This window comes from Sinohyriopsis cumingii, chromosome 17 (assembly GCF_028554795.1).
Source record: "Sinohyriopsis cumingii isolate HCF-2022 chromosome 17, ASM2855479v2, whole genome shotgun sequence".
Classification (NCBI taxonomy): Eukaryota; Metazoa; Mollusca; class Bivalvia; order Unionida; family Unionidae; genus Sinohyriopsis; species Sinohyriopsis cumingii.
In genome coordinates, this window is record NC_142977.1 from 76,898,929 (window position 1) to 76,920,386 (window position 21,458).

Sequence of the window (21,458 nt, forward strand, 5' to 3'; positions counted from 1 at the left end):
TCCGTGCTAACCTGACGAAACGTTTTACATCACTATTGAAAGTTTGTTGTCGGATTAATAATTTATGCTGAGAATCCACTTAAAACATATTTCTCAAGAGCTTTCCACTGAAACATGAATATAAATGCTATCTGTTGTACTCGATTCGGAGTTAGGGCTATATGCACTCTATTGCAGCAATGCATTCAAATTTGGTGTCATGACGCAGTAATGTATGTTGGCAATATTTAGGATTATACAATATCTACAGTGTATATGACCAATCCCTGAATGTGTCGACAAATGAAAATAATTAACACACTCCAGTAGCAGCTAAAAGTGTACCGTTCAAGTGTTGATTTGTACATTCAAAATCATGAATGACTAATCTGTGCCTTCTTTGATAAATACATATAATTAACACGCTACAGTAGCAGTTATAAGATTACTGCTAAAGTAATTGAGAATCTGGATTTAGAAATAGAAGAGGAACGAACAAATGAAATTAGCAAGCACACTCATCAAAATCGGCATATACAAAGAAGCACAATAGACATGTGCGGACATACATCAATGAAACACTAATTGTCCGACATTTCAAAAAGCTTAAACGATTTGCAAAGTAATGTCAGTGATGAACAACTTCATCCTCTTCGTTCTTTTTTTTCTCCTCCCGATATATGTCAAAATTATTTTCACGCCACTGTTACCATTGAGAACACAACAAAAACATGCAGTATCATCGCCAACATCCAATCCCACTATTACGATTTTAATAATAGAATTAGTGTTGTTATATAGAGTATAAGTATTACAAATAATAGCAGAAATAAAGAATTTTGCGAGCAATACAAATTTAATTATCATCAACAGAGACAGACAACAATATCAAACATGTTTCTAATAGTGTTGGATAGTCACCAATAACAGCAAAACTGCTGACGTAAGTGAATGTATCAGGATACGTTTGGTTTAGTGTTTTACGGCACAATAACAATGGTGGGGTCTTTTTAAAGGGGCGATTTAACATAAATAAAGGGTCGAGCACAAAAACACACCAATGTGACTGACCCAGACAAATCCTATGGTAGGAGTCAAACAATATCCATTTCGATATCAATTCCAGCACGCAAACCAGTTACCTAGCTTGGCTCGTGCCTCCGTTATTCCCTCTTTTTTGGGCTCCTCTACATCCCCAAGCGGTTATGAGTTCAGCCAGCCAGTCAACCTTTGGAACTTTCAACGCCCTCGATGTTGTTTTGAGATTATTTTCTCAAGTATAATACGATTCAACACTACGTACACTGGGACTAATAAAGCGATGTTGTTTGCTCTTATCGATTAACGTTTGGGCAAAGAAAAAGATACTGGCGTTGTGATGATGCCTCTGTTGCGTAAGATAAAGTTTGAATTCTTCTTCATCTTCACCTAACATGTCATCGACGATGAGATGAGGTTGACTGGAGTCTGTCACGATCCCATTGTGTTAACAAGCAGTAACCTTCACAAACGAAATTTGTTCTTCTTGATTTCTTTTTATAAATAGTATGCAAATTGGCTCTTCTTGTTTGTGGTCGATCAGACGTTTGACAAATTCAGTTCACCTAAATGAAGGGTTTCGCAGTTAACGTATTCAAGGGATGGAGAAGCTACAACGTCTTCAAAGCTATTTGATATTTCGTCGATTGCTTTGATAACAACAGATGCAAGCATGAAATCAAGCGTATTGAGTTGAGGAAATACACCTACAAACCAAGAACTTTTATACAGGATATGAACCTGGTTTCCTTAGATACAACTCTACAAATGAACACAATGGCGCAGCAGCAGCCTTGGAAACATTTACTGTTTACTGTCTGGTGTCAAAGTAAGACCCGTCCATGTACTTCGTTTAGTAGTTGGTGATATTTGGCCTAGACATTTACACACATATCGAAATACATCGAAATATGGGCTACATCCTTAATCCACGCATCGGATCTAAGGTTTACACTGGTTATATATACCATTCTAATTTAAAACAATGCTGGTAAAGATAACTAGTAACCGAAAATTCTTAGTAAGTGTGATTTGTTGACTAGGTCCAGCGAATCTCTTCCTCACATGGAGTTAGATTTGTTTTCCAAAAGCAACACAAAATGTTGATGAAAGTCTAAAACTTTCTATAAGTTCTCCCATTCGAAGAGTTTGACCGTATAACTAAAACACCGCACCTTGTCAATTTCTCCAAAATACGCAAACCCTGGTACATCTAAGGCGTTGGCAGTAGATGCCTACATATATCACTACCATTGTCATTTTACTATTGGCAAAGCCACAATAAACCCGCAGGATTACAGGAATTGATTATTCTGCTCTCATCTATGATTATCAGGGGACGGTTCTGGAACTTTTGGTTTTACTTTAGCTTCTTGGGTGGAGTGTATGTTACGACATATATATAAAAAACTCTTCTGTTGCAAGGATGACGACTTCAAGAGTTTGGCACGGTAACATCATCACTTTATATGATGCAAGACCGTGGAAGGTTATCGTCGCAGGGCACAGCACTGTCCCTTTATGAGTTGCAAGCGTATTGATGGAAGAGGCTTTTAGTCGAGGTCCCTGATAAAAACGGTATCATCCCTTCGACGCTGAGTTGCTGCTCTGAATGGTAACAGTAAGGTATACTCTTTAAAGTTGGAAGTTGGACACATTTTTTGTGGACAATTTTACATACTTGTTTCCAACAATTTACTGATGACTTGGTTATATGACAGTCTTGGAATCTTCTGTGTATCTTGGGTTTTCAGGAAGAAGTGTTTGTTCCTTCCTAACTTCAGTGCTAGCTTCAGCACATGCAAGTTCACTAATTGACTGGAACACTCAGTATGAATCTTTTCACATTGTATTTGATGTGAGATTGTCCTTTCGTATATCGGTCCTGGTATCCGTAATAACTGAGTCAGCCAGTGGAAAACTGAGAAGGTGACTTTGTGATGTGAGTGATAACACCCAGACTGATCGCTATACATACGGCTGTCTATGTCAGTGTAGGGAGCGTGGTCGCCGGGGGATCCATACCCTAATGCAGCTTAAATTGGTATTGCTTGTTACGTAAGAAGCAGTAACCAAGTTGTCAAACTCGTTGCTTTGAACAAAATAAATCGTCTCTTAGTAATTGACCGTGAGCTGATCCTTTCGTACACTGTCGTTGTGTTTGATGACTGTACCTATTTACCTGATTATGCGACAAGAAAAACGTCGTCGTTGCTTGACGTTTTGTATCTACTAGGAAACGTGTGATCTTGTTATATCGGTAGGTGATTGTGGTTTAAATTTGGTTTTACTAGAGTTGGCTCATCCACGTATAAAGCACTCCTGGACCTAATAGAAAAGAAAATACTCATTAAGTTTAAATCTGTGATAATTGAAGAGCTACAAAAGAGCACACTGTCAGTGAGGGATTTACAAATAGTATACACCTCCAACAAGGCTTCTGAGACAAATCCAGACAATTAATCTCGAACCAAAAGTCAAGATAATTGTTATGTTTGTCAAGGAAAAGGACATAGGACTAAAGAATGTCGACAACGTAAGAGGAAAGGAAGCCAAACGACAGAGAAAGTATGACCCGAGATAAAAGTCCAGATATATCAAGATAAAGGATAATAGTAATTAAAGTATCTGAACAAAGCGAGAAAAGTGGGAAAAAAAGAGATTTCAGAAGCCCGCCAAAACGACAATGAAAATATCACATTCCATTGAAGTGAAGACAATCAAACTAATCAGCAGAAAAACTCAATTCTAGTGAAGGAATTTGAAAATGTAAAACAGAATAAAGAATGGGCTTATACGATGGTTCTGAAACTTCACTGCAATTCCTATTTACGAGAATCGACCTCCAAATCAATGTCGATCCTCTCGTAAACTACCTTTGGTCAATCGGCTATTATTTCCATCCAGATATTCACTCTATACTACCCTATATGTGTGATGGCGTATTGTACCATCATCAAAATAAGAGACACCAGGAAAATGAAAGTATGTACTGAGAGGCATGGGGCCTAAAGAGAGCAGAGGTCCATCAATCAGCAATGAAGAATTTTGAATAGGTGCTGCCCGTAACGTTTTCGGGGCTACGCTAAGTACCCTGTGATTGCAATATTTGTGCATTTTACGTTTTCCGTGTGCTGCAAAATCTACATCTTAACTCCTGTCCACTCTTCTCTCTTATGTGGGATATGTTATGTATATTCGATTTAATTTATATTTGATTTAATTTAATTGTTTGCTTGTTGGTTTTAATTTTGTTATTCTTTAATTCCATTACATGCTATTGTAATGTAATTTTTTTTACTGGATTTGATAATTTCCAGAAATTCAGTTCAGTGTTTCGAAAATCTAATTTTAGGAACTCAATTCCTTTCTCTTTGTTACATCACATACAAAAAAATCTTGTTCTTATATTGTTAGGACATTTATCATAAAAACTTTATATAATATTAACCAACGTTTGCTAGAGTGATAATTTTGTCTTATTAACCTGCTTCAAATGTTCGAAGATGTAATTTAGTTTCAATTATTATTTTATTTTATGTGGTCGCAGGTGGCATATTAGTTAATGTTGCTGTTTCCTAATTGTATCTATTCGCTTCACCTTTTTCACACTAACTTCAACTAATTTTCTAAAATCAATATCGCAATGCGGAAGAGTGTTAATGTATTTTAGAGATAAATATTTTGCTGTGTTTTCATTATGTTACATTGTTCCTATACATTATGATCTTGACTTGGGTCTACATAGACATATGTTTTAACTCGGGTTTTTAGACACTTCCAACTCCCCGGTATATACTGTGCCCAGCACGTTTAGCCCCTCAAGGATGATCAATGCTGTCTCTTCCACGTGTATGTAACTACACAGTAATGTTATTTGCATAGTCGTGATTTAATGGGCAATTATACATGATGGTCTCCAAATGACCTAATATTTCTTCGCCATTCATAAGAATCAAGTATCTTTGTCGTTGATTCGGCATGGCCGGACACAATCATTCAGCGACTGATAAAAACGGGTCTATCACGAAAGCGTAGATAAGAGCTGGGATTCCATCTATGTTGTACTGTAGGTATGTATATTAATTCTTTTGTTATATGTTTATTTATTCTAAATATGTGTACGCGTGGCTCAAATTTGATATAGACTTGTAACAAATTGACATTAATCACCATAAAACTTTGGTAGAAATCCATTTATACTTAAGAAATGAATACAGATAATTTCAGTATCGTAAAGACTTCTATTGATGTATCAGTCCTGCGTGTATTGATTTGGAATATATTCACGTTATCCATTAGACTGTGTTTCCTTTTTATGTTGGTTTCTATTCGATAGATTGTTCATTTGACTAAAGGATTTGAGCAATGTACAAATATACATGTGCATATTTATCTATCTAATGATTTAAGGGGCCAAGCATTTAAAATTTGTTTTGGTGGGTTCCAAGTGGTTTGGGAGTCGATGGTTTTCCTTTCTAGACATAATATATTTTTCTTTGGGGTTTTGTTTCGTTGCTATAAATTTGAACAAGAATATTATTCAAGCAATTTAAGAGCCAGAACTTTTTTTTTTAGAAAAATATCTCAGGCGATCACCACCCCTCTAGAAATTTAAATGGTCAGTCCCTGAGTAACAAAACCCTCAATGATTAACAGAAATCAGAATAATGTGAAAATGAAATGATAATATGACACTTGTATTATCTTAGTTTTCAAATCTGGAAGACTATGTTTGTTTACACTATGATACGTTTACCTTTTATGATGGTTTCAATTTGTTTTTGTAGGTAGCTGGTTGCAGCAACTTGAAAACCCTGTAAAACATTAGATTCTTGCTCTTCAACAAATACGGATGTCGACCAAAGTGTTAACACTTGCTTTGATGTGCATTTGCTTAACATCTTTATCTGCAATGGGTATGTATGTATAAATAAATAAATAAATAAATAAATATATATATATATATATATATATATATATATATATATATATATATATATATATATATATATATATATATATATATATATATATTATTTTTAATCTTTCTACAAATTTTACGCATAAATTTGTGTGAATACATGCATGTTTATATGTTCCATAAGAGAAAAAAATGACCGAACTATTAAGGCCCCATTATTTTGAAAACAAGGTCCCTAGTAACAAGGCACCGCTGCTTTGAAAACAAGGTTTTAGTAGCAAGGCCCCGTTGATTTTAAATCGAGGCCCCTAGTAATAAGACTCAGCTGCTTTAAAAACACAGGCCCTAGTCTTTTGCAGATTCGTCATAATTTTCTTATTGTAAAATCGATTTTATAATTAACTCTTCATCCTTATCAGGATGCCTTTTAAGTGGTCTCCTTTAGACATATGGGGCCAAAATTTCACTTCATGTAAAATTCTATGGGGCCAAAATTTCACTTCATGTAAAATTATATGGGGCCAAAATGTTCACTTCATGTAAAATTCTATGGGGCCAAAATTTTCACTTCATCAAAATTCTATGGGGTCAAAATGTTCATGTAAAATTCTATGGGGCCAAAATTTCACTTCATGTAAAATTCTATGGGGCCAAAATGTTCACTTCATGTAAAATTCTATGGGGCCAAAATGTTCACTTCATGTAAAATTCTATGGGGCCAAAATGTTCACTTCATGTAAATATCTATGTGACCATATGTGAATAAATTGATGACCATATTTATCTCAACAATATTAACAAACTGATAACATGATAAAATGTTTTTCAGTATGAAAAATATATTAAATACCAAAAATATATTAAGTGTGTGTGTTTGTGTGTGTGGTTTGTGTGTTTGTGTGCGTGTGTGTTTGACACAGCAAATTTTTTCGCTTGACTTCCATTCTCGGCTCTTACAGCGTGGGTATTTGAGAAAAACATGCCACTGACTTTCCGTTGGTTTGTGGTTTCCTGTGTACAAATATATATATTGCCCGCCATGCATAGTCTATCATGTTTTGAAAAAAATGGCACTAATCACACAAGTCCAAACCACTCCTTTTGCAGGCTAACTACATGAACAAATTACTTGCAAACTCATTAAAACGGGAACTCTACATGTATATAATATTGAAACAAAATAAAAAATCTAACGCTACTGAATCCTAAAAAGGCTGAAAATGTATGTTTTAAACTATTTACATCATGACAAGTCAGACAACTCTTATGCTAGCTGGTTATCTATTTGACTAACTGAAAACAAAAGAAAATCAAAGCAGGTTCGTCCCCCTGCGGGTCCGGGGTTGTAGAATTGGCCCGACGTGCCTCGCTACCTGTCGTAAAAGGCGACCAAGTAGAGGCAACCTGTTTGCCGTGGGTTGCGTCCCGTGTCGGGGGAGGAAAGGATCCTGGTAGTTGAGCAGAGGCTTTCCATGCAATACACTACTTTGGCCTCTACTTCTCTTAGACGGGTGGTCGGGATGGGCCCGGTTCCGACAAATCGGCTGGTCACGCCGAGCCCTAGGAAGACTTTATTAACTCTCTCACCTTTTTTATCTTTCTCCTTGTATCTCTCTTGATACCACCGTTGCCCCTATATTCTATTCCTTTATCTTTCCCTTTTCCAAGTCTTAGAAGACTTCCTAGAAGGCGGTGGCTTAACGGGTCAATCGGGGGGTAATTTTACCGACCTTAGAAATTGGCGACTTCAGGGTCAATCAAAGTTAATTTTATCAACTGAGTATGACATCTGCGTATTCCTGGCACTTGAAAAGTGTTCCCTTGTTGGGCTCCTTGGTGGGCGGGGAGCACGGGTGCTGAATTTTAATTTAGCCAAAATGGATATTTCAAAAAAAAAATCAAAATAAACGTACGAAAACTTTATCTGACTCGGATGACGAACCATGTAGTGTGGACTCATTTCCACGCTTCATGGTATTAAATCTAAAGATGCCACAAAATCCCTTGCTTCACTCTCTCCGTTTGTGATAGAGAAAACTATAACAGGATTGATTGGTACGCCAAAGAACGTAAAGAAGATGAAATCGGGTTGCCTTCTTGTGGAGTGTGAGCGACGAGGTCAGACAGACAATATCAAGAAAATAAAAACTTTCTTCGATATTCCAGTGACCTCATTCGCTCACACCACACTCAATACATCCAAAGGTGTAATTCGTTGTCGCGACTTGGCTGGAGTCAGCGACACAGATATCATTGAAGGAATGAAAAATGAAGGTGTCACTGCAGTATGCAGAATACGTATTAAACGTAAAAACAACATACAGGACACCAACACCATTGTTCTCACCTTCAACAAGCCAACAGTACCCAAAGTGGTCAAAGTTGGCTTCTTGCAAGTGAAGGTTGAGATCTACATTCCAAACCCCCTTCGATGTTATAAGTGTCAAAAATACGGCCATCACGAAGACCGCTGCTCAAAAAGCCAAATATGTGGCCGATGCGAAGACCATTCTCATCAGGAATCTGATTGTAGAGCAACTCCGTATTGTGTCAACTGTGGGAAAGAGCACCACGCAAATTCCAATGATTACGATACCTGGAAACAGGAGAAGGAAATTCAGAGGGTAAAATACACAAATAATATTCCCTATCCAGAAGCCAGAAAATTTGTACAGGCGAAAACAGCCCACCCTGGCCCATCCTTCTGCACTGTAGTGAAGAGCAATCCTAAAACAACGAAGGACGCTCAAACACAGACAGATCTACCCGATTCAACACCAAGCTCTAATACCCCCCATTACCAAGCACAGAAAAACACGCTATCTACACAAACTACTTTCAACAATACCCAACCACCGAAATCACCAAAAAACAAAAGCAAATCTCAAGGAAACAGGCAACAAAAGGGGTCAGATGACCCCAGCAAACTTTATAACAGGTTTGGAGACATCGAGAGCATGGATGCAGAAGAAACCGCTCCATGCGCCCAAGGGAGCTCCAGACCTACAAACAAAAAATTCACCCCCGTACTTCCTCCAGAGAAATAACCAAACAAATTCCCTCTGCGAAAGGTCTAACCTAGCTCCACAATCTTTAATATAAATTTATAATGAAAACACTATCATACAATGGAATTGTCGAGGACTTAAAGCAAATTACAATGATATTCTCCTGCTTTTAAACTAACATGATCCTGCGGTACTATGCCTTCAAGAAACATTCTTGAAAGATACGGACAATATCACATTTAAAAACTACTCCCTGTTTAACACCTGCTCTCCAAATGTTGATAGGGCATCAGGAGGAGTTTCTGTTATTGTGAACAACAGAGCCCCTCATAGCGTCATCCATTTAAACACAAATTTACAAGCTATTGCTGTAAGCGTCACTCTTCATCGAGTGATTACATTTTGCTCTGTTTACTTACCACCAAACACTAACCTAGTACCAAACGAATTAGACAACGTTGTTCAACAGCTTCCCGCGCCATTTGTTTTACTCGGGGACTTGAATGCCCATAACATTGTATGGGGATCAAATCATATAAGTGACAGAGGTCACAAAGTTAAAGACTTTATTTCTAGACACGATCTGTGTCTATATAACACCAAAACACCGACATATTTACACCCAGGCACGGGTACATACACATGCATCGATTTGACAATTTGTTCTTCTTCGCTGCTTTTGGACTATGAATGGAAGGTCGCTGATGACCTTCACAGCAGCAATCACTTCCCAATCTCCCTTGTAAATCTTAACTCTACAATTGATGAAGTAATTCCACATGGAATTTAAAGAAGGCCGACTGGGCCAAGTTTGAAACACTCTGTAAAACTAGGCTGAATGAGGATACAGTTTTCAATGTTAACGACCCCATTCAGCTTTTTACATCTATTTTAACCGAGATTGCAGAAGAATCTATCCCCAAGTCCTCAACAAACTGTAAAAGAACCCAAAACTTTGGCTCACTAAGGAATGTAAGGAAGCCATACGACAACGCCGAGAAGCATTGAAAAAATTTAACAATCATCCGACGCCTGAGAATTTAAGTAAATATCGTATTCTCCGGGCCAAAGCTCGCCGCACAATCAAAGAAAGTAAACGAGCATCATGGATGAAATATGTTTCCTCTTTAAACTCTCGTTCCTCAATTAAGAAAGTTTGGGACACGATCCGCAAAATAAACGGAAAGAGAAAACACAATTCTTTCCGACATCTGAAACTGAACAATAACAATTTTAGTTCAAAACGTGACATAGCAAATGTTCTTGCTGATACATTCTCTAAAAATTCCTCATCATCTAATTATTCCGAAGCCTTCCAAAAACTGAAAACTCAAAAAGAAAAGTCACGTTTAAAATTCACATCCAACAACTCGGAAAGTTACAACCAACTGTTTTCACTATCAGAACTTATGGAGGCTTTAGACAAGGCCCATGATACTTCCGCTGGGCCTGACGAAATACATTACCAGTTTTTAAAACATCTTCCAGAATCATCTTTAACATCTCTTTTGAAACTCTTCAATGATTTATGGATTACTGGTAATCTACCTAAGATATGGAAAGAAGCAACAGTAATACCAGTTCCCAAACCCAGTAAAGATAGCGAAGATCCTACCAACTATCGACCTATTGCACTCACAAGCTGCATGTGCAAAACAATGGAACGAATGATCAATTCTCGGCTTGTATGGTACCTGGAAACTAACAACTTAATATCTCCTTTCCAAAGTGGCTTTCGTTATGGACGGAGCACCAACGATCATCTGGTTAGACTAGAAACATTCATTCGCGATGCATTTATCAAGAAAGAACATTTAGTAACGGTTTTCTTTGATTTAGAAAAGGCCTATGACACAATATAGAAGTACGGGATACTAAAAGACCTGCACGATCTAGGTCTAAAAGGCCGTCTGTCCTCTTTCATATCCAACTTCCTCTCAGACAGAGAATTCAAGGTACGAGTGGGCTCTACTCTCTCAGAGTTGCACGAGCAAGAGATGGGTGTGCCCCAGGGCAGTATTTTATCTGTGACACTTTTCAATATCAAAATTAATAACATCACCAAGTGTTTGACTCCTGGTGTGGATTGCTCACTATAGGTTGATGATTTTCTCATATGTTATCGATCAAAACACATGCATACAATTGAAAGACAACTACAGCAAAATATAAACAAGATTCAAAATTGGGCTAGTACGAACGGCTTCAAATTCTCAAAATAAAAAACGGTATGCATGCATTTCTGTCAGTTACGACGACACCACGAAGAACCTCACCTCACGCTGGACGGAACACCTATTCCAGTTGTTGAGGAAACAAAATTTTTAGGTATTATCTTTGACAGAAAACTGACTTTTATTACACACCTAAAGAACTTGAAAGCTAAATGCTTAAAAGCACTTGACCTACTTAAAGTAGTAGCGCACACTGACTGGGGTGCTGATAGAAAAGTCATACTCAGTTTATATAGAACGTTTACACGGTCCAAACTGGACTATGGTTGCGTTGTGTATGGTTCAGCCAGAAAATCATATTTGAAAATGCTTGACCCAATTCATCATCAGGGAGTAAGACTGGCTCTGGGAGCATTTAAAACATCCCCTTGTGAAAGCCTACTAGCTGAAGCGAATGAACCACCGTTATCGCATCGTAGAGAAATGCTTTCCGCACAGTATGCTCTCAAATTAAAATCAAATCCTCTGAATCCTGCTTTTTCGGCTGTCTTTCAACCCAAATACAATACCTTATACGAAAATAAACCAAATGCCATACCTTCCTTTGGCATTAGAATATCATCCAGCCTTGACAGTATAAAAATTGATCTTTCTAAAATTCAGAAAACGTCCATCTCCGAAACACCACCTTGGCTACTTAAACAACCAAAAGTACTTTTTTCGCTACACGATGGAAAAAAATCTGAAACAAACCCTTCCGTCTTCCACTACTGTTATCAAGAACTCCTTACCGAATATAAAAACTACACAATAATTTATACCGACGGATCAAAGGATGAGGAAAAGGCTGCTGCAGCCTTCGTTTGTGGAAATCACACAACGCAAGTTCGCTTACCAAATGGAGCATCAATTTTCTCAGCCGAAATCAGAGCAATAGACCTTGTTCTGCAACATATAGCAAGCAAACGTATTTTAAACAGTATTATCTTCTCTGACTCAGTACTTCAGTCACTACACAATAGAAAACTGGAGAATCCATTATTGAAAAACATACTCGTCAAAAATACCGAGATGAGTGTCTCCCACGATATAATATATTGCTGGTTACCTAGCCATATTGGTATTAAAGGTAACGAAAAAGCTGATCGCGCTGCTAAAATGGCCCTTACTCAAGAACCATCTGATTTTAAAATACCGTATACTGATTTTAAACCTTGTATCAGAAAAAAGTCCTTACGTCAGAAGTGGCAGGCATCATGGAATGATGCTGTAAATAACAAACTTCATGCAATCAAGCCAACTCTAGGAGATAGTCATTGCAAGAATCCGAATTGGTCATACTTATATCACCCACTCCCACATACTAAAAGGTGAAGACCCACCAGAGTGCGTTTCTTGCAATGAACCATTCACTGTCAAACACTTTATGATAGAGTGTTTTGACGTGCAACCTACGCGCGATCAGTATTACAATGTGCATGACATGAAGGAACTTTTTGATACTATAAACATCACTCGTATTATAGAGTTCCTGAAAGCAGTGAATATTTACTCTAAACTCTAACTTTTATGCTATCACCTTGTGCAGTTTTATGCAATATATATACCGTCCCATTTTAATACCTTTTCTTTTTTTCATTAACATAGAACATTTACATCCCCCGTTGATCGGGAAGCTTTTTTTTGCACCGATACCATCTTACCGTTTTTAATTTCAATCATTTGTTCTTTTATATCGCTGGTCGATATAGGACCTTTTATAATTTTTTAAAAGATTATACAAATAACATTTTGTTTGGCGCTAAATAGCCTAACAGTGCTGATGCGCCGTTAAAAATAAAAACAAACAAACAAAAGCAGGTTCGACAATTATGCCGATTTAATACTACCCAAAGCTTTGTCAATGATTCCAGTTATAATTCAATGGATAACGAAATCATACTTATTGGAGAAATAGATGTATATATTAGCTCTTTAGCATCGTCTGGGTACAAAAATCAATATACTGTGCACCGAAAAGTATAGTTCAAGAAACGAAACACACCGTCACACACAACAGAACAATAATTAGTAATTGTACAATACAATCTATGAAGTAAAGCACTTCCTGTGGAATGTAAACATGAAGAAGGAAACTGATTTCTACATATTTTGCTACCATGAAGACCACTAGATCACATAATAAATAACATTGGTGGGTCATAACTCCAGCAATATCATATTGTGCAATGGTACCAGAGTTTATACGTTATTATGAACCAACCAGTTCATTTTTTGTAATAGCAAGGTAAACTGTTTCACTAGGTTTAGTTGGTGAGGACAAGTGACGGCTGTCAGTATGCTCTTTTGGGATAATAGCTAAAAAAATTAACAAAAACAAATTGATGTAGAGGCGACCCTCACACTTGCTCATTTATAAAGGCAGTTCCAGTTTCAAAAACAGCCTCGTCACCTAAGTAACTGTATGGTCCATTAAGTATATGAAATTTTGAAAAATAAGAACCTTTGTGTCTTTCAAACGAACAAATTATTTCAAAATCATGATTTAACTGGAAATGATGATTACTTCCATCTGTGTAAACTGACCTTTAGCAAAAGCCATGCATAATCTTGCTGGAATGAGAAGGTGTTTTCAATCACATAAAAACACTGCAATTTAGCAGATCTGTCAATCTTTATTTTCAGAGCAATATTACGAATTTGAATGCTGTTAATAAATAGCTAATGTATTTCTGCATGATACGCGTTCCTAATAATTAACTATTTTGTGGAAACAAGTTCCAGAAACTAGTTTGGATTATTCGAAATTTGGTTAATATGCACGCCGGAAATTTGACTAACGTTGCAAGACATGAAATCGCCCTAAACCTGTTCATGAAACACGTCAGTTTTGGTACACCTTGGAACTCCAACTTTGATACCTTACGTAGAGCAAACAAACTAGAATGAACGAGGTTATAATACTGAAATGAATTCTTATGCAGGTATTATGTTAAAAAATATTATTACGACTCTATTTAAACTAAGCAACAGAAAAGAATGAAAAACAGCCAGTTTGATAAAATAAAACAAATAATTTATTTCCTGAGAATACAAAGTAAAAATTTAAAATAAACGACTTACAATATTGTGAATTAAATCTCAAACAGACCTATATGTTCTATAACAAGTCAAAGTGTATGAAGTTCCAATTGAATTCCATTGGTGATCCAAATAAATCCCAATATAGAATGTGTCGATAGTCATCTAGTTTTGAATGTGCTAATGTGCAAATGACCTTGACTGTAGCGATGTGCTAACAGTCTTTTGATGTCTCACAAAAATATAATACAAAATTTACTTGTCTGAATTCACCATAATTCAAAATTAATGTTACAGTTCAGGAATATTATTGAGTACATTGTAATTCAAGTGAATAATAGTTGAATAAATAAAGAAATCCAAAGTAAAATATGTACACAACAATAAAACTGTTTCCGCTTCAAGTGTTCACAGAAGAGTGAACAATCCTAATGTAAACAAGATTTTATACCCCTTTAATTGACCAAGGTCGCAATAACAATTTTCTGGAAATATTCTGTGATCTTGATGGAAAATTTCCTTTCTGGATATTTATAAGGTTAGAATCAAGACCGTATCTTTAACCCAAACTGAAGTAAACATGTTTACAATTAATAATGATCTGAATATTTAATCTATATTCATAGAGAAATATCAGCTACATATTACGTTACTTACTAAATAAATGTTGCTGGTCAGGTACACCATTAACTTGACCTTGACCTTGGACAAAGGTCAAGTTCAAGATACAGAGATACATAACAGATACTCATACAATGCCAACAAACAATACGGTTTAAAAATACCTACCATATATTGTTATTTTCTAACAAGTCAACACATGTACGATTTATAACAAAGGCACTGATGAGTTTGAGTGAGCTCAAGATGAGTGCAATTGTCATTATTGCATTTCGAGTATCTTCATCAGGAAACGTGGTCACTTTCTCAAATGATTAATCTCATTCTACTCTGGTCCGCAAGTTAAAGTACATCAATGCTTGACTGTTGAATTCCATGTTTGCTTCTCGCTCGATTAACATAAAAGGTTTTCTCACTTGGTATAATCGCGGTTCAAAAATGATGGCTAACAATGCCATTTATAGCCCAAAACATATGCGATTGTTGGAAAGCTAGTATAGACTCATAACCGCCAAAACACCGAAAATAAAATTGCTGCATATATTTATCAATTTAGACAAAATGGTATATTAAGTTTTGTGATAATTAATTAAAAGATTATGCAAGAATTACCAGAATGATAAACTTTCTTCGTGTGATTTCGTGCTGTTGTCTGACTTGTAGATGCATATGTTTAACATGACTTAAACTTCTGACAACTCAAACTATGTAGAATTATAATAAATGCAAAAAGGTGCCTTAATTTTGAACCAAAAGATAAAACTTGTATTCTGTTTTAACCAGGTCTTGGTTATAAGCCTGGATTGAAGATACATTTTAATTTAAATCTCCACAAAGCTAGGTTATATTTTCTAATTATGATTTTTCTGATCTACATTTTAGCTCAGTCCACGGCCCCAAATTCTGTAGTCAACGGTGGATGGGCGACATGGAGCCCGTGGAACGCATGCAGTGTCACATGTGGTAACGGGGAGACGATTCGTACACGCTCGTGTACGAATCCCGCCCCATTGAATGGGGGAACGTACTGTGTTGGAGCATTGTCAGAGGAAAACAGCTGTGACTTAAAAGAGTGTCCGATTGGTAATAAGAAATAGATTTCATTGAATATTTATTCTTACATGTTTGGTACAGACTTCCTGGCCAAAGTCTGTTTATTTGTAGGGTATCAAACAAGCATATGAATCTGAAAGTACTTAAAAGACTTTCATGAATTTCTTGTACTTTCTTCCTGAAACTTAGGATCTTTGTTTTTTGTCGAATGAGGAGGATAGAATGGGGTGGGGATGGGTAGGGTGGCGATTGGTTAGACACTTCCTGATCCACAGCATATTTGTTCTAATCAGTATGTTAATCCAGATTGTTATGTTCCAGAGTACTCCTAAGTCATAACGTTAATGTGCATGTATGTAGTGGTGTTATGATTTGGAGTACTCCAAGGCTATTAAATTGATTTCTCCGTCTGTCTGTTTATCTGTCTGTATGTATGTATGTATGTGCGTGCGTGCGTACGTACGTACGCATGTATGTATGTATGTATGTATGTATGTATGTATGTTCCTGAATAATACTTGGACATGAGGAAGATATATATATATATATATATATATATATATATATATATATATATATATATATATATATATATATATATATATATGCGCAGAAAGGTACATGTTAGAGCAAATTCATGTTTCAAAAAATGACACTAATAGTTACGTTAAAATGTGAATCGCTTTTCGCAAATGATACATAAATTTAGAATTACTACAATAGACGAGTAAACGTACCATTAGAATATATATTTTTCTGTTATAACACTAACCAATTAAATATAATAAAAGGTGACCTGATTTTCGTCAATTTAACCTTCAAAACATTGCTCTTCCTAAAGGTGACAATCCCCCCCCCCTCCTCCACGCCAAACATATAGACACAGAAGGATGGCGTTTTAGTGCAAAGCAGATCTCTATTACTGTGTGCCAGTAGAGGTCGAAATAGTGACCTCGTGGTGAAGAACATTCTTTGATAATCTTAAGGTACCAGAGATTGTGTAGACCTAGATTGATGAAAGAAAGAAAGCCTTCGCAGATCATCAGAAGCACCTTCGTCTGATGTTTTGTAAATATGAATACGTATTTTCCAATATCAGAAGTGACCTTAGTTGTACAAGTATTTGACATGTCAGACTTAATACGGAAAATGCTGCTTCTACTAAAGTAAATTCCAATACGCTACCATTGTCACATCAACAACCATCGAAGATGGAGATCAAGCGAATGGTACAAGACGAAATTTGTGAGCTCTCCAAAAAAAATCTCCCACGGTTTCTAAATATCATTTTTGTTAAAAACACATGTTATTGGCTAGAGCTTAAAGACCTCACACTGATGATCTGTATTTTAAATAAGTCACTTAAAAATTCTGATTGATCTTTGTTGAATCGTCTGAATGACAATCTCTATAGAGAATGGAAAGTCGTTGAGAACAGTAAGCAACGTTGGCAGCTCGTATTGCCTGATTGTTAGGAATGTAAGGTTCAGAAAATGCGGCATGAGGGCCGTTACAGCTGGGCATCGTAGGGTGGCTCTTACCACAGCTAGAGTTCGAAGCAGTTTCAATTGACTTGGGTACAAAAGTGTTTTGAAAGATAGGAGTATCGAAACATGACGGACTCTAGTCTGGTAAGAACTCCAAGTTGCGTTCATCGCCTCTTAGACATGGACATTTGCAGTTTCTGTGCTCATCCACAACACAAAAACTACTACTAACTTGTTCATCGAACAATCTGCATGTTGTTTTGGTTTACATATTCAGATTTATATTAGCCAAGGCAATCACATCTGTTTAAAGAAATAAGTCCCAAAGTGTAAATTAATAAAGAAAATAAGACGACTGATTTTCATCCTCAAAGTGAAAGTCCTTAGAAAGGTTTACTCTGATCACTGAAGACACGCTGATCAAGTGTATTGTGCTTGCAGAACAAACCTGGAAAGATCACCTTCGACTGGAGATGCTTGAATGCATGTCTTGTGTTGTGTATATTGTGTCTTGTATTCCATATCTGCAAGAGAAGGGACATCACTAATCTTGTACACCAACTGACCGTTACCATTTTATTAATTCGAACCAGTAGTATATATATTTTAGCGATATAGGTACTTTACAGCACTGGAAGACTCTCAATATGGTGCTGATGGTTATTGATATGCCGTTTCCAATTCATTTAATCTGTATTCCTCCCCCAAACGCCAATGAGTGAAGGGCTCCAAGTTGGATCCATGTTGGCTGAGGTATATATATATATATATATATATATATATATATATATATATATATATATATACACCATACGGAGCGGAAAGTATCCCTCGATCAAACAGAAGAATGCTTGATAATATTAACACAATTTTTACATATGAATACATGAATACATGCTATTATCATAGTAATTAATTCACATATATGTAAACTATAACTCCATATTCATACGACAGATATTAAGATATATAGAGGGTTATTTTATAGAAATACAAATACAAAACAAGCAAAGCGGAAAGTCATATCTCTGTATCTTACATGAGAGTGCTTGATAACATTAACATAATATTTGAATACGACTAAAAAATATTATCATACAGGATAGATAAATTTTAATTCATCATCTACCGACTGTCGAATTATAACAGTGATAGGATGCACATAATGGGAAACTTAATGGATCCGGAATGCTTGTGCTAGCATATTCTCGGAATGCTGGCTACGATGAATAAACTGGCCGTTGCCCCTTTGACATCACACAATGGATCTAAGATTTTTTGTGGCACTTACCTTAAATAAATTCTACATGATTCTAAACCATTATAAGGCAAACCGTCCAGGGAAAGAGTTTAAGCAAGCGGCAGTGAAGATACTTTTTCTACGTCAACTGTTCAAAAAGTGAATCATCTCCAACGGCATCCACATTGTGCCAGCGTGGCCATCGGATTATCAGAGTCCCAGAACCTCCTCACCTTCATGTGCATAGCTGAACAAGCACACCTGTACAGGATCTGTGGAACCAACTTGAGAAAAAGATGACAGTAAATACTTCGTTGACACCACTGACGCATAAAAGATTTTCGGCATCTATTTTCCTGGGAAAATATATGACAACATAAAGGGATGCAATGGCTTTCCTGAACAAGACGGATTTATTCCCAGGCCAAGTCAGAAAGCTAGCGAGCATGCATACAGAAAATATAGCCACCTCGTTCGTGGGAGGATATGAATTGTAAGGCTCAACGTCGTTAGCCATTCACACCATACTTGCCAAAGCAGACTGACATTTACAGCTCCAAGTAGTGTTCAATGTGCAAATATAGACGCTGCTTTTCCCCCGTAAATGATGCGGACCTCTGGGAGGTATTTGTTAGAACATCGAGCCAGCAATTAAGGCCACTATAAGTTGAATGATTATGACACACTAACACGAATGCCAACTCCAGATACAAGTGGGATCCATTCGACCCCAATCTGATCGAAACTCGCTGAACTGTCTACTAAATCACCATTTTGTGAGGCTTTCTGGCCCTACATGTCATAGTCGGAAGAGTACAGCTATAGCATATGGTATGTCTATGTCCCACGCAGGACAGAAGGAGACCCAAACGAACCATAGCAACAGCAACTATAGATGTATTTACGTCAGTGGAAGAAAAGGAAGTACACTATTAGGTCTTTCGTTTTAACTTTATGTAGGTTGTTCGGCTTTCCTTATCACTTAATTTGTCATTTTTTGACGGGGCGACAATTACATGTTTTCTCTAAACCGAGCTTAACATTTCTTTAGCTTAAGAGTATAACGGAAATTACAATTTTATAAGATTTGAATTGTGATTCAAATATTAATAATGTTTGAGATAATAATGCAGTCGTGTTCATGACATTTTACGCTAGTATGCGTTCATTTCAACAGCATTTTCAGTTTTACTTTCAGGCTAAAGCGTATAGTTTCATATATGGAAAGTTTGTCATGACACTCATAGCTTTTTGGTTTCTGGGTTCGATTAATGTTGCCTCATGCACTCTATCGTTAGCAAATCGTTCTACTTCAAGTATAAATTTCCAAACATTCAGCCGAATTATATCTTAATGAAACCATATATTTCATGCAGGTCCGAATATACTAGATGCATTGTTTGTATTAATACTGTGCTACTGACGTTATTGTATTTAAAATATCTACTTTTCCAATTTACGAGTGAAACATTTCTTATATGTACTCCGCCCTACCTTCATCCCGTGGATTTACTTTTATAATATATATTTCAATGCAGAATCCTTTGATTTGCATGGATTTGTTTCTCTGTTCTTTGTTAATGCGAATAATGGCTGCATTGCTACATCGATAAAAAGAAAGTTCCGATACATTACAGTAACTTAATGCACGAACTTTTACAAATTCAGATTGGGCATATAATGCTTAAAATTGTGTAGTCTGTGAAATTAATGAGTAAATTAATGATTACTTTCATACGAAAATGAAGATATTTTTTTAATACATTTCTTGCGCGAATACACTGTGTACATTGGTGGGGCATGATACTTTGCAGACCTGACAGAACGGTTTCGGAGTTCGATTCTCACTTAGGTTCCGTTTTTAGCACCTATGAAATTCTTGAGCTATCAGTATTGATTGGTTTCGACTTCTGGGTTTATCAGTACAATACACTACAACCACGAGGACAAGCGAGGTTTAAATGTCAACCATATACGAGTAAATAAACTCGCCTCTTGTTTCAAAAGAATGTGGAAAAATATTCGTCTCCAACTTACAGAGAGTTATTAAAACACAGCATTCTTCTAAAACGTTATACCGATCACAGAGGCTCGTATCGTTGCTTAAAACTGACCTGTCACACATGTACTATATAATAACTACAAGGGAGAACACTTATCTCCTTGCTCGCGCGACCTACTTAAGAATAAACCCTGATATTTCAAGCTACGCTTTGCGTAGCTTAATAAATTTGGTACCGATATTTAGCTCAGGCATTCGACTATGTATCCCTGTCAAAAGTTTGACTTAATATCATACCTTTAAGGAATGCAAATCATTTTCCCACGGTACCGCTCGACATCTACCTGATCGCGCCCGTGTAATATGCAAAAAGAATACCTTCTCACTGGCCAACTCAAAATAAGTCATAAATAAATACAGGTCGTCATTTTCTTTTAACCAATGAGAGGACAGTATTCCATTTTGCGCCTTGTTCTTGCATATTAAGCGAGCGCGATCTGGTACACGTCAAGCGGTACCGTGGGAAAATGATTTGGCATTCCTTAAAGGTATGATATTAAATCAAACTTTTGATAGGGATACACAGTCGAATGCCTGAGCTAAACATCGGTACCAAATTTATTACGCTACGCGAAATGTGGCTTGAAATAACAGCGTTTAGTCTTCAATGGGTCGCGCGAGAAAGGAGAGAAGTGTCCTCCCTTGTAGTTATTATTTAGTACATGTATGACAGGTCAATCTTAAGCAACGATACAAGGCCCTGTGATACCGATATGCTGTGGTTAAATGCTACTTGTGTCGAATTATGCATTCTAGTTTCCGGGACTACATTTTGTTTAGCAAGAATAATA

General features: G+C 36.6%; 1 protein-coding gene and 1 long non-coding RNA gene across 5 annotated transcripts in view; one reads left to right on the forward strand and one right to left on the reverse strand.

Annotated features, from left to right (window-relative positions):
• LOC149779274 (coadhesin-like) overlaps positions 1-21,458 on the forward strand; it is a 65,654-nt gene that overhangs the window by 10,694 nt on the left and 33,502 nt on the right. Inside the window, exons 1-3 of one of the 3 annotated variants that reach the window (XM_089939867.1) lie at positions 5,002-5,090; positions 5,808-5,936; positions 15,708-15,908. In XM_089939867.1, coding sequence (XP_089795993.1) covers positions 5,873-5,936; positions 15,708-15,908 — 265 coding nt within the window. In that variant the 5' untranslated portion in view covers positions 5,002-5,090; positions 5,808-5,872. Of the gene's footprint in view, positions 1-5,001; positions 5,091-5,807; positions 5,937-15,707; positions 15,909-21,458 lie in introns of those variants that run through there. The other 2 variants (XM_089939869.1, XM_089939868.1) reach the window with 2 other exon arrangements.
• On the reverse strand, positions 885-21,071 carry LOC149779275 (uncharacterized). Of its 2 annotated transcripts, XR_016415601.1 has the most exons (4): positions 20,905-21,071; positions 18,657-18,889; positions 17,814-17,889; positions 885-3,345 (listed from the first exon to the last, which is right to left on the reverse strand). It is a non-coding gene; the product is annotated as an uncharacterized LOC149779275 (long non-coding RNA). The 2 variants fall into 2 exon arrangements; XR_016415600.1 differs by lacking the exon at positions 885-3,345 and having other exon boundaries at positions 16,370-17,889; positions 20,905-21,010.